Source organism: Plasmodium gaboni, chromosome 12 (assembly GCF_001602025.1).
Source record: "Plasmodium gaboni strain SY75 chromosome 12, whole genome shotgun sequence".
Classification (NCBI taxonomy): domain Eukaryota; phylum Apicomplexa; class Aconoidasida; order Haemosporida; family Plasmodiidae; genus Plasmodium; species Plasmodium gaboni.
This window is the reverse complement of record NC_031492.1, coordinates 1,107,274-1,121,348: the sequence shown is the minus strand read 5'-3', so window position 1 is coordinate 1,121,348 and position 14,075 is coordinate 1,107,274. Positions and strand designations below refer to the sequence as shown.

At 17.9% G+C, this 14,075-nt stretch overlaps 2 protein-coding genes across 2 annotated transcripts, besides 1 other annotated feature; both read left to right on the top strand.

Annotated features, from left to right (window-relative positions):
• Positions 1-1,199: 1,199 nt before the first annotated feature.
• On the top strand, positions 1,200-7,609 carry PGSY75_1231400 (putative amino acid transporter; the record flags this gene model as incomplete). The annotated part of the gene is made up of 3 exons (XM_018786887.1): positions 1,200-1,371; positions 1,716-7,207; positions 7,412-7,609. The coding sequence occupies 3 exons, from the start codon at positions 1,200-1,202 to the stop codon at positions 7,607-7,609; spliced, it is 5,862 nt and encodes a 1,953-aa protein (XP_018640752.1).
• Positions 7,610-8,815: 1,206 nt separating this feature from the next.
• On the top strand, positions 8,816-11,674 carry PGSY75_1231300 (hypothetical protein; the record flags this gene model as incomplete). Its single annotated transcript, XM_018786886.1, has 1 exon — positions 8,816-11,674. One exon carries the CDS (start codon positions 8,816-8,818, stop codon positions 11,672-11,674), a length of 2,859 nt encoding a protein of 952 aa, XP_018640751.1.
• Positions 11,675-13,119: 1,445 nt separating this feature from the next.
• Positions 13,120-14,075: part of a sequence feature (centromere) that runs on past the window's edge.

Here is a 14,075-nt window from a genome sequence, read left to right as displayed (position 1 = left end):
AATTATTTTTTTAAATATTAAATTATTTATTTTTTTATTAATAATTTTTTTAAAATATTTTAAAAAAAAAAAAAATTTAAAAAAAAATTTTTTTTTTTTTTTTTTTTAATTATTTATTAATATAATTTTTTTTTTTTTTTTTTTTTTTTTTTTTTTTTTTTTTTTTTTTTTAATACTGTATATTAAGCTAATGGTTCCCTGAAGAACTTGCGCAATTTATTTAAAATAATATAGAGCATGTGTGAAATAAATTTTTTTCCTATAAAAGAGGAAAATGTGAAGAACATTTTTTTATTAGAACATATTTGCTCCATCTTTAATTATTATATGTAACTATAAAATTATATTTGAATTAAGGAAAATTTTCAGGTTTTATTCATTTATTTATATATTTAATTATTTCCTTTTTTTTTTTTAACATTGGATAATTAAAATATAAATAAACAAAAGATAATTATATTTATGATTATATTTCTTAAATTAATAATTTGAATAAATAAATGGACATAAAAGGTTTCATACATATAAATAAGAATCTTTATAAAATTAAAAAAAAAATTATATATTCTCTAATATTTAATAGCATAAATATTTTTTATAAAAAATGTACTTTTTTTATGAATGTTTAACTTGTTCATTTCATAAACATTTTGTATGTTTTATATAATTATATAAAACAAGCACATATGTTACAATATATATAATATATATTAATTTCATATTTTTTTTATGTATAATTAAAACAAATATGTAGATATTAAAAAAAAAAAAAAAAAAAATCATATATATTATAAATTTTATAATCTATAAATATGTAATCACATTATATATTTTTTCATTTTCTCTTTAATCAATAGTGTGTATATTCTTATGTAATAATTATTGCACGCACACAAAAACCTATAGAATTTGTGCTTAGAACATTTGGGAAATATATATGTATAAGTTAATATATCAACATATTAATATGTTAATATATAGATATATATATATATATATATATTTCTTTTTTTTTTTTTTTTTTTTTGAATACATCACAAGTTTTTCTATTATGTTCAGGTTGAATATTACACAAAAATTACCCTTATGCATAATGAATAACATCACATATTTTTTTAAGTGACCTTGTCATGTTTTTATGAACATTTTCTTTTTTCTTTTTCTTCTTTTTTTTTTTTTTTTTTTTTTTTTTTATGAAGATGAATCTAAAATGGTTATCTAACATAGGGTTTTTAAATTATAATAAAAAAAATAACAAACAAAAATTTGTAAGAAGTAGAAAAAGATTTCGTACCATAACATGGAAATACACAAAAACGATTGGACCTTTTGCTTCCTTTATATATTTATTTAATCAAAGTATTGGTTCAGGTATAATTATATAAATTATAAATATGTATATTTATTTATTTACATATAATAAATAAAAGAAAAAAAACAATACATTTACCATTTTATAAATATAATTTGTAAAAATAAAATAAAATAAAATGTTTCAGTACAAAGTATAAATTAATCACTTGAATATATTGTTATATAAATGTTTAATACTTTAAGTTACCTTTTTAAGAATTGAACCTAATATTTTAAATTATTAAGGAAACAACATGTACAAATATGTATATATATATATATATATATATATATATACATACATATTTTATTTTATTTTATTTTTTTATTCATTTGTTATTTCCTTTTTTTCGTTTCTGTAGGTCTGTTTGATATTCCAAGTTTAATAGATGAAGTAGGATGGATCCCAGTAATATTTGGGAATGTATTCGTATGTTCGGTAGCTGTTTTTTGCAGCTTAATGATTTTAAGGGCTATGACTATGATACCAAAAAACAAAAACTTTGAACAAAGAATTGAATATAGTGCAGTTATAAAATATTTTATGTCTAATGAGAAATATAAATTTGTTTCTTTTTTATATCATTTAGGAAATATATGCAACAATATTTGTGGAATATTAGTCATATCGAAAATAATTGATATATTTATTATTAAATTATGTGGATATACTATATTATTTCAAATATATCCACAAATAAAAATAACAAAATGTTCTTTGAATCTTTTAGATGCTATGTTTAATGGATATTATTATACAAGCACAGGGGGTTATGAAAGAATAATGATATCAGGTTTTACTATTGGATATCTTATTAATGCAATTATATGTATTCATTTATCCTCAAAAGGATTGGAAGAAACCATAAATTATCAATATGTTGTTTTTATGATATTTATGAGTTCATTTTTGTATTTATCTGTTTCTTCAACAATTTATTTACTATCTCAAAATTATATGGACCCTTCACCTATTCCATCTATTAGCAACATGAATATATACCATAAATTTATATTAAATAGAACCCATTACGAAACAGATTTAATAAAAAATTATCATAGTTATAATGAACTTAATAATTTTAAAAAGAAATTACAACTACATAAAAATCCAGCCTTTCATAATTATCCAATATTGAAATGTATAACCAAACAAAAAAAAAATATATCCAATGATGATCTTCCAGATCTTTCCCATATGAAAGATTATCTTTATGAAACTAGTGAAATAAAAGAAAACATACAAAAAAAAAAAACAGAAAACATATTTAAAATGTCTATAAAAAAAAATATACATAAATATAATAATTTGAAATATATAAAAAAGTGTCCATTTTTCTACCAAATTCCTTCACGTTTATATAAAGAAAAAATATATATATTTCGTTATAGCATTTTTTATATCATTTTATCAGGTTGTTTAAATAATTTAAAAATTAAGTATTTTCATGGAAAACCTTATTTTTTTACAATATACCAAATATTCAATCAAAAAAATAATGAAAAATTGGTATGTCACAAGTATACAATTAAAGATGTCGATAGTGGGATGAATACAACATTTAAAGAGGAAAAAAATTATCTAGACTATCATAAAAAGGAAGAAATGAAAAAAAAAACTGAAGATAATAATAACAACAACAACAATAATAATAATAATAATAATAATAATAATAAAATATTTTTGAGAAATTTATATTATATCATAAGTAAAATTGAAGGAATAAAAACATACTGTATGGGCAAAACATTTGCAAATTTTATTGATTCATACGGATTTGTTAGTAATATACCATCATGGGGAAATGAAATAACAGATGAAGTTAATGTTTCTAAAGCTATATGGTTAAGTAGCATTTTTACTAGTATATTTTATTTTATATTTGGCTTAATATTTTGTTTGAATAATTCCTTTCAAAAAATTAATACATCTATTTTATACATCTTTAACTTTGTTGCTGTAGCTCCTAAAGTTATTACAGGTTCAATATCGATGCGATATGATTTAATGAATCTCGATATATGTTCCGATAATTTAGCCTTTTTTTTTGGTTGTGTTGCTCCTTTTTTGTTTGCATGGATATTTTCTAATGGTTTAATATTTTCAGACACTTTTAATTATATAAGTTTAATCTGTGGTCTTTTTTGTAATTTCTTATCACCAGCATTTGCTTATATATCTGCATGTGAAAGTAATAAATATATATCAAAAAATCCTCTCAGAAAATACACTATTATTAACCGTAAAAAAACAGTTTATTCTTCAAGCTCAGATATTAGAAAAGCACTGGGAAATATAATTGTCCATTTTGATGTTAATAATGAAAATGTGAACATGGAAGAAAGTGAAAATGAAAAGGAATCAAATGGAAAGAAAAATAATGAAAAGAAATTAAATGAAAAAAAATTTAATGAAATACAATCAAATGGAAAGAAATTTAATGAAATACAATCAAATGAAAAATATAAACAGTATAACAGTTCAATATCTTTAGATCATTATGCTAATTCAAAAGACTCAATAAATGATTCACGTAATGCAAGTTCTTATTTTAAATATGTAAATGGTGAGTATAAACTTAAAAGTTATTCCTCCAATGAAGATAATCAGATAAGCCAATCTTCCAAAAATTCATCAACTAATACATTATCAATGTATGACAATATATATGATAATGATAAAAATTATAAAAATGATAATAATGATTTATCAGATGTAGATAAAAATATTAATTTGAATAATTATGAAATTACGAAAACAAATGTTCCTATGGATGATAATATTAATAATGAAGAAAATTTAAAAAATATGAAAAAAAAGAAAAAAAAAGGAGTCATGTTTTCAGATATAGTTGAAGAATATTGTGAAGAAAGCAAATCAAATGTAAAAAAAAAACATACAAGCAATGTTGAGGACATATATGTAAATGAAAAAGTGTTAAATGAAATAACTTTTTCAAATGAAATAACTTTTTCGAATGAATCAAAAATAATGGATGAAGAAAATATCCAATTAGAAAACAAAAATATATCTTTACAAAATAAAAAATGGGATGATAACAGACACGATAAAAATACAAAAAAAAAATTAATGTTTTCAGATGATGTGAAAATATTTAATAACAATTCAAATAACGAAAATAAGAAAAGGATGAAAAAAAAAGGGGTAACATTTATGGATGAATTAGAAGAGGACAAAAAGTTTGAGGATCCAAAAAAAAATAACAATGAAAAAAATGATAATAATAAAAATAATCATAATAGCAAAAATAATGAATATAATGAGAATAAGAAAAAAGATGAACAAAATAGTGTACTATTTTCAGGTGACGTCAAAAGAGAACATAATATATATAATAGTAATAAAATATCTTTTCAAAATAAACCTGAAATAATTTTCTCAAATAACATAAAAGTGATTAATGAAAATAATAATGATTTAAAAAATATAAAATTTGAAAAAATAAATGATAAGAATCAAGATGTACATTTTTTGAATGTTCCTCAAATTTCAGTTATAGAGGACAGAAAAAATGAAATGAATTACTCAGAAAATAAAGTTATTACAAAAGTTCTTAATTTGACAGAATATGAAAGGAATTTTAGTGATTCATTTGTAAATTTCAAAATGAACAGATTAGATAACATGACAACTCATGAAGAAGAATTTCTTAAAAAAAACAGAAGTTTTGAGAACCATGAACAAGTTTATAAAAGACAACGAGAAAAATTAAAATCACATTATAAGAATTCTATGTCAAAGGTAATAGAAAATTCAAATAAATATAATAATTTAATAAAAGATATAGAAGCTTTAAATAGTAAAGATATAAATGAAAATAATGAATGTAATAATTCTACAATTGAAAAAGAAAAGTTAAATATTAAAAATGATTTGGACAATCCTATTTTCATTTTTAATACAATTAATAATGATTCAAATGATAAAACATTAATTACAGAAACTTTAGATGATGAGGATAATAATAATTTGAATGATGAAAATGATAAATATAACTATTCAATTAAAAAAGATATTTTATATAATCTGAATATTGATAAACAAGATAAATATTTAATTAACATAAAAGATTCAAGTGATAAAAATGATGTATATGTAAAAACATATAATTCTTGTAAAGATTATCTAACTATAAACAATAATAATAATAATTATAATAATAATAATTATAATTATAATGATGATGATGAAAATGTATGTTTATTAAATTCAAAGTATCATTCACAAATGGACTTGTATCATAAAAGAATTTTTTCTTCTTCACTAGAAGATATGTGTTCAAAAGAAATTTCAAAAAATGAAAATATGAACTCATATAATTTATCAAATTTTTTAAGGGACAAAAATAATGATACAAATAATATTTCACATTTAAATGATTTTGATAAGAAAAAATGCTCATCATGTGAAATAATACTACCACAAAAGAATGATATGATGAATCCAATGAAAGTGAATGTAATAAATATTTCTAATGAAAATATGAAAAATGATATTATTAATAATAATGATCTTAAGAAATATGAAAAAAATACATTATTTGTTAGACATAGGAAAAAATTAAAATCATCATTTCATGCAAATGGTGATATGATAATAGGAGATAGTAAAGAAGCAATACATAAAGAACAAATTAATGAATTTCTAAGAAAAATAAGTAAAGAATCTATTATATATAATAATTATGATAATGTTGATCCAATTATTTTAAATACATCAAATCAAAATGACTATGAAATAAAAAAAGAAAATATCAACATAAGCGAAAATAAAAATGTTCAATCTAATATAAAATTACAAATACCAACAATTAATAATATAAGGAATACAAATGAAAAAATATATATAAATGAAAAGAATCCTTCATTGAATAATACACAATTTCCTAAAATCAGAGAAGTTACTAAACATAAAACGAATTACAAATTTGGTGACTTGTCAGATTTGGCAAATGATATAAATAAATTCGAATTAGATTATGAAACAAATAAAAATGAAAATTATTCAGGTAATATAAATAATATGAATAATATGAAAAATATAGATTTACATAAAAATGACGATATCAATTCTGAAAATAAAGATTGTTATAATATCATTACACGAACAAATCATATACAAATAAAATCTGATGAAAATACAAAATTAAATGATAAAGAACAAAATGATATTTTAGAGGATGTTTCATCAGAAGAAATTGAAAAATCTGATGTAATAAAAACAATTGAAAAAGTGTATACAGAATTGGCAAATAAAATGCATTCTGAGAATTCTGAAAATGATGTTAATAACGATGATGATATTATAGATTGTGTAGATATACGAAATTTTAAAATTATAGATAATAAAAGCCCTGTGAAATATTATTATAACTCTTTTCATAAAAGTAAAATTTTAGAAAACAAAAAATATGATCATATTTTTTCAAATAATATCATGATAGATAATAAAACAAATATGGATCACTTATGTTCTGTATTTTTATTTGGAAATCCGTTAGAAAGAAATGAAGAAGATGTAGATAAAAAAAAAAATACAAAAGATAATGATGAAAATACCAAAACAATTATAGATATGGAAAAAAGTTATAAAATTACACAAGATAAATCTGATAATATAAAAAATGAAAATAAAAAAACTATTTCTTTTAATTTATCTGAATCAGAATCAAATGAATTACCAAATCGTGCCTTTTCTAGAAATTTTACGAATTCTAATGGAATAATTAAAAAAACTATCACTGGAGGGAATAATTCAATTAATTTCAAAGGACTAACTTTAAGGAAATCGAATATAAATTCTATTACTGATCATGAATCTATAGATTATAAGGTAAAAATATTTATATATTCATGTAGTCCTATATATATATATATATATTTATCAATTATGTTAACATGCATTGTACTTTCATTATTTATGTAGTATTTGTATAAAAAAAAAAAAAAATGTTTACAAATTTAATATAATTATAATATATCATTATTTTATTTTGTTTCTTTTTATATTGATATATATATATATTTTTTTTTTTAGGAATTAAACGAAATAATTGATAGTAATGATAAAGATTTAAATAAAAACATGTCAGACAAGATAGAAATAATGAAAATTAGAATTCATGTATATCCATATATTCTTCAAAAATATCATGTAGAAACAACTTATGTTCTATTAGGATGTTTAACAACTTTTTCCTTTGTTGGTATTATAACTGATTTATTATTTGGTTAAATATTAATATATGAAGTCCTATTTTTTGTTATATAATTTTTTTTTTTTATTTGTGGTTTTTTAATGTGTATTATTATTATAAATGCAAATTATTAAAGTATTTTTTTATGTAAAATATTTCATTTATATTATGTTTCTAAATTTTTTTTTTTTTTGTGATTACATATAATTCTCTTTACACATTATTTTTTTTCGTTTATTGAATTTTTAATTAACATTATATATAAATTAACATACATATATATATATATATATATATATATATTAACTTTTATTTGATATTGTAAAGATTTAATAAAAATATTTATCTATATATATTAATTCATAGAATTTTCTTTTTTTTTTTTTCTTTTAATATTGTCTTACACAAATATTATATTACTATTACAACGTAATTTTATTTATAATAATAATATAAACATGTTCTTAAAAATTATTAATATTGAAAAGAATAATATTATATTTTATATATAATATTTCAAAAATGACTTTTTTTTTTTTTTATTCTTCACACATTTCCAATAAAAAATATTATTTAATTTTCCATATTAATATAAATAATTTTTTTTTTTATATTTATTTTTTAACTCCAAAAAAAAAAAAAAAAAAAAAAAAAAAATTTTGTTCAAAGAAATAAATTTTAAGTTTGTACATGTATTATATAAAATTTTTTCGAATTTTATAATATATAAAATTTTCTATATTGCGATGTTATAGGTACTATTGAAATATATTTTTAATTTTTTTTTTTTTTAGTACATATAATTTTAAGATTAATACACAAATTTAATTAAAAAAATGGAATAAAAAAATATTTTATTTTATATAATGCACATTAAAAATTCTACAAAAATGAAAAGAAAAAATTTAATACAGTCTGTTAATTTGTATATATATATATATATATTTTTTTTTTTTTTTTCAATTTATATTATAATATTTAATATATATAAAAACATATTATATAATTAATTTTATAATATAATATAAAAAAAAAAAAAAAAGACAAATAGATTAAATTTGTATTGAAAATTTTTCTTTATATATTTACTTATAATAAATCATATTATATTATAAAATTGTGAATTAAAAACTTTTTCTTTCAAATAAAAAAAATATATATATTTATCATTTTTTTGTAAATACTATATATATATTAAATAAAAAAATATAAAAAGGACAGATAATAGAATTAAAGTTTATAAAATGCAATCACAAGACAAAGAAAATTTAAAATTAAAATATAAAATATTAAGTATATCATCTAATGACAAACATCATGATGTCATGAATTTATTAAAAAATACAGGTAATGAAATTTTTAATCCATGGTTAAGCGAACAGAATTGTACATACCCTCAAGAAATTGTTTTACAAACAAAATCAGCCAAAATTAAATATTTAGAATTTTTGTGTCATGAATATTGTATAACCAAGAAAATTGAAATATTTGTATCAAATAATAATATAGATTATTCAAAAGTTGGTTTTTTTAGATTTAATGACAATTTTTCAACAAATTATTGTGCTAGAGAACTTAAATATGTTTATTTACCATGCACTATAAAATGTGCTTATATCAAATTAAAATTTTATAATCCATATCATAATTACTTAAATAAATATTCACAAATTGGATTGTATTGTCTTAATATAATTCCTGAAGAATTCCCTTCAAATGTACTTCCTGAGGCAATAACAACATCTCATAAATTAACTTCTTTAGTTAATAAAAAAAATAAAAATTATAATGATAATTTAATAAACAATAACGAAAAATTAAAAAAAAAAGAACTAAATAAATATGATTCCAATGTTAGTGATAATAATATCTCAGAAATGAATCCCACATACTCACATAACTGGGAAAATTATAGAAGATCCTATTCTTATAAACGTGATAAAAACAAAATTAATACGTTATATGAAAAATTAGAAAACAAAATAAAATGCTTTGAAAAATTAAAAGGTGAATGTGTAGTAAAGGAGGAATTCAATAAAGCAAATGAATTAAAGAAAATTGTAAATATATTCATATTTTTAAAAAATGTTATAACTTTTTTAAAGGGAAAAAAAAGCAAATATGTTAAAGAAGAAAATTATGGAAAAGCTAAAAAATTAAAAGAAAAAGAAATTAAAATTAAAATTATTATACAAAACATAGAAGAATTAAAAGTTATACATAATAGTTCAAAAAAATGGTATTATGAATGGTTAGTTTTATATTATAAAGAACTTGAATTGCATGAAAAAGAAATAAATAAAATAATGTCTAATGAAAATATAAAAAATATRAAAAAAATTTGTGGAATTGTTGACCAAGATATAGATAGAAATGATGATAGTGGTATTGACTTAAACAATATTCTTATATTCATTGGTAGCGATAATGATAAACAACGAGAAATGGGTTATGACATGGCTTATAAGCCATTTGAATTTCATGAAAAGACAAAAAAAAAAAACGTTTGGTACAATAATATAGAATCCTTATGTTTAATAATCAAACGTGGAATATCAGATAATTCTTATTATATATTTGTCAAAAGTGTTGTTATACTAGAAAAAATGTTAATTATGTTCCAACATTATTTTTTAAAAATGGACAACAATACATTTGTTGAAGATAGTACAAACGAAAAAAACGTAAAATATCTTAATTTCATAATTTCTTCACTTTTAAAACGTTTAGATGATTCTAATCTTGATATTGTAGATATTTCCATAAAAACGATAATGATGATGTTGCATAATAAATTTACCTCTTTTAAAAATGTCTTTTCCATCATATTATCAATGCTTCTTTATTTTTTTTCAAATGATATAACATCAGAAGTAAATGAAAAAATAATTGTTAGTTTAATGAGTTTTTACTATTCTTTGATAAATAAATATTATACATCTGTAAAAGATGATATTAATTTAAAAAAAGTATTGGAAATTATATTAATGTTTCTGGAAATTAATGTTGAAGCTATTAAGCAAACAGCATTAGACTTCTTTGTTAATATGTATAATATTGTTGAAAATAGAGATGAATTATTTGAAGAATTTTTATTAAATGTTTCTTCAGAAACTAAAAGTTTAATAATAAAACGAATAAATGAAAACGAAAAGAAAAAATCGGATGAGTTAGAAAATTTTAATGATGAAAAAAAAGAAGAAATTGGAGTGATGTTTCAAAAAAGTAACTTTCTTAAAGATAATAATGAATTTATAAAAGAAAATACTTATCTCAATAAAAGTCATTTAAAAGTTAAGGATTTTATAACATCTGAAAAAAACAACATAGACAAAAGTGAACAAATTAAGGATCTTATTAAGAATACTATAGAAAATAGGGAAAAAGAAAATTATACAATTTTAAATAAAATGGAAAAGGATATTAAATTGGTTGATATAAATTCGAAAGTTTCACTTGACGAAAAAAGTAATTCCAAAAAAAACATTGCAGAAGACGTAGAATGTGAACATCTAAAAGCAAGTGACGGAAAAAATGAAGAAGATGAAAAACCATACCTTAATAATTCAGGATCTTCCCACAAACGTGAAGATTTAATAAATGATCAAGAAAATCAAAATATTAATATAAAAAATGAAGAAAAGGATAGTATACAAATTGATAATACTGTAAATAAAAGTGAATCAATGGAAGATTGTACCAAGTTAGATGAAAATGAAGAACCATACGTTCCTCCTTTTACATGTAAATATTGTTTTAGGACAGATGAAACATTTACTGAAATAGGTTTAGAAAAACATTGGATTAAAAATTGCCCAATGCTTTGTGCTTGTCCAAATTGCTTCCTAATTGTTGAATTAGTTGTTATTCATGATCATTTCATATCAGAATGTTCACATAGTTATATGTATACTCCATGTGAATATTGTAATAAAATTGTAAAACAAAATTTATTAGATACACATGTAATGAGTGAATGCAAAGGAAAAAAAACAGAATATCTTTCCTGTTATTATTGTTCTCTTTGTATTGAATCTTTTGAGATTGATAAATGGAGAAATCATTTTTTATCATGTTCTAAAAATCCAAGATTACTTCAATAGTAATTCTCTTATATATTATGTATATATAATATTTTTATAATATAAATGTTATGAGATATGAATTTTTTTTTTTTTTTTTTCTTTCTTTTTCTTTTTTTATTTATTAATATACAATAGTTCATGTGGATTATAATAAAAAAAAATTTCGTCTAATATAATAAATAAAAAAAAATTTTACATCAAACTGTTATCACACTTTCATAATAGTAAATGAATACAAATTTGTCTAAAGAATATTGTATATTTTATTGTGTTCTTTTTCTGCTCGTATGGAAAAAATAATTCAACATTATGAGGTTCAAAAAATATAATTATACATGGTATATGTTGGAAAATGAATATTTGGTTTTATTCAACATAATCGTATTTAAGTTTGTATATTTAATATTTTAATTGTATATGTTATATATTTAAAGTTTTTTTAATAATATATTAATAATGGGTTAAATTTATAAATGGAAATTATTATATGGGGTATAGTATATAGAAAGGAATAATTTCCTTTAGTTGTGTTCCCTTAAGTGAACAAAAATTTTCCATCGTATTTAAAACATTAGATGTTTCTTTCTTTTAGAATTTTCCTATGATGTTATTCTTTACATGTTAATTGATCTTATATGTATATATAGTAAAAAATTGTATCTTAAACTTTTCATAAGCTACACATTATAATTTATTTTTTCTTTTTTGTTCAAACAACATTAAACATTTAAAAAATATACATATAAAATAATTATTCTTTATAAAACATTGAATATAAGGTTCTTTTTTAATTTTAATAAAAATTATATAATAATAGTAAAATTTCATACGTGAATTATGCCAACTTACATAAAAAAAAGTAAAAAAAAAAAAAAAGAGGAAAGATTTATATTTCCTGAAATAAAAATTTTCTATGGGATAATATTTTAGGATTTAATATTTTGGTACCATAGAAAGTAATATAAATTTACCCATCAGACATGAAACAATGTTGATATGATATTCGTAAAAATAGGAAATATATATAATAATATAATTTTTATTATGCATAATGTACATTTATTTCATATTAAAAAACATTACATTTTCTTAGTACAATGTATTGAATCTTTTTATTCTAAAAGAATTCATAACACATAATCATAATATTTATACAATTATATATATTTCAGTTGAATTTTAAATTAACTAAAATGACATTTTTGTTATCCACATATATATAAATTAATATGCTTATAATATTTATAATGAATAAATATATCAAAATATGTGACAAACAACTTAAGAAACAATAATGAAAAAAATATATTCGTTCAAGGGATATTTATATTCATTAAAAAAAATGATAAACATACATAGAATAATAAATTAATTATAATAATGAAAAACATTCCAAATGTATACCCAAAATAATATATATGTATAAGACTTAGGAATATATATTATATATATATAATAATCACATATTAATATAATATATATTTATTAATCAAATACTATATGATAATTTATAAAATAAATAAAAATATATATATATAATATATCAAATTAAATCGTTATAAAACTTATTTAAAATATATTAAAATTATATATATATATATATATTAATAAACAATTAAATTAATTATTAAATAAATAAAAATAATAATTAAATTAAATATTAATATAATTAAATACATAATACACATTAATTAATAAAATATTAATATTAATATAATTAATAAATAGAAAAATATTAATACAATTTAATTATTAAATAAATAAATATATAATAATTTTTAAATAATAAAATATTAATATAAATTAATTAATAATATATAATAAATTAATATAATTAAATTCAAAATATATATTAATTAATAAACATGAATACTAATATTAATATAAATATAAATTAAAATAATAATATATAAATATTAATATGATTTAATTATTAAATAAATATTAATTAAAATTAAATAATAAAATATTAACTAAATAATAATATAATAAATTAATTAAATAAATTATTTAATTAATTAAAACAATAATATATATAATTAAATTAATTATATATTTAGTAAATGAAATTCTTTTAATAATTAAATTAATAATTTATTGCTATTAACAATAGAAATAAATATAAAAAAAATAAATAAATATATAATTATATTAATTAAATATATAATAATTAAATTAATTAATTAAATAATAAATAAATTAATTAATTAAATAATAAATAAATTAAATAATAATTAAATTAATTAATTAAATAATAAATAAATAAATTAAATAATAAATAAATAAAATAATTAATTAAATATATAATTAAATTAATATATAATTAATTTAAATAAATAAATAAATAAATAATTTAAATAAATAAATAATAAATTAATTTAATGAAATAAATATATAATTAATTTAAATAAATTAATAT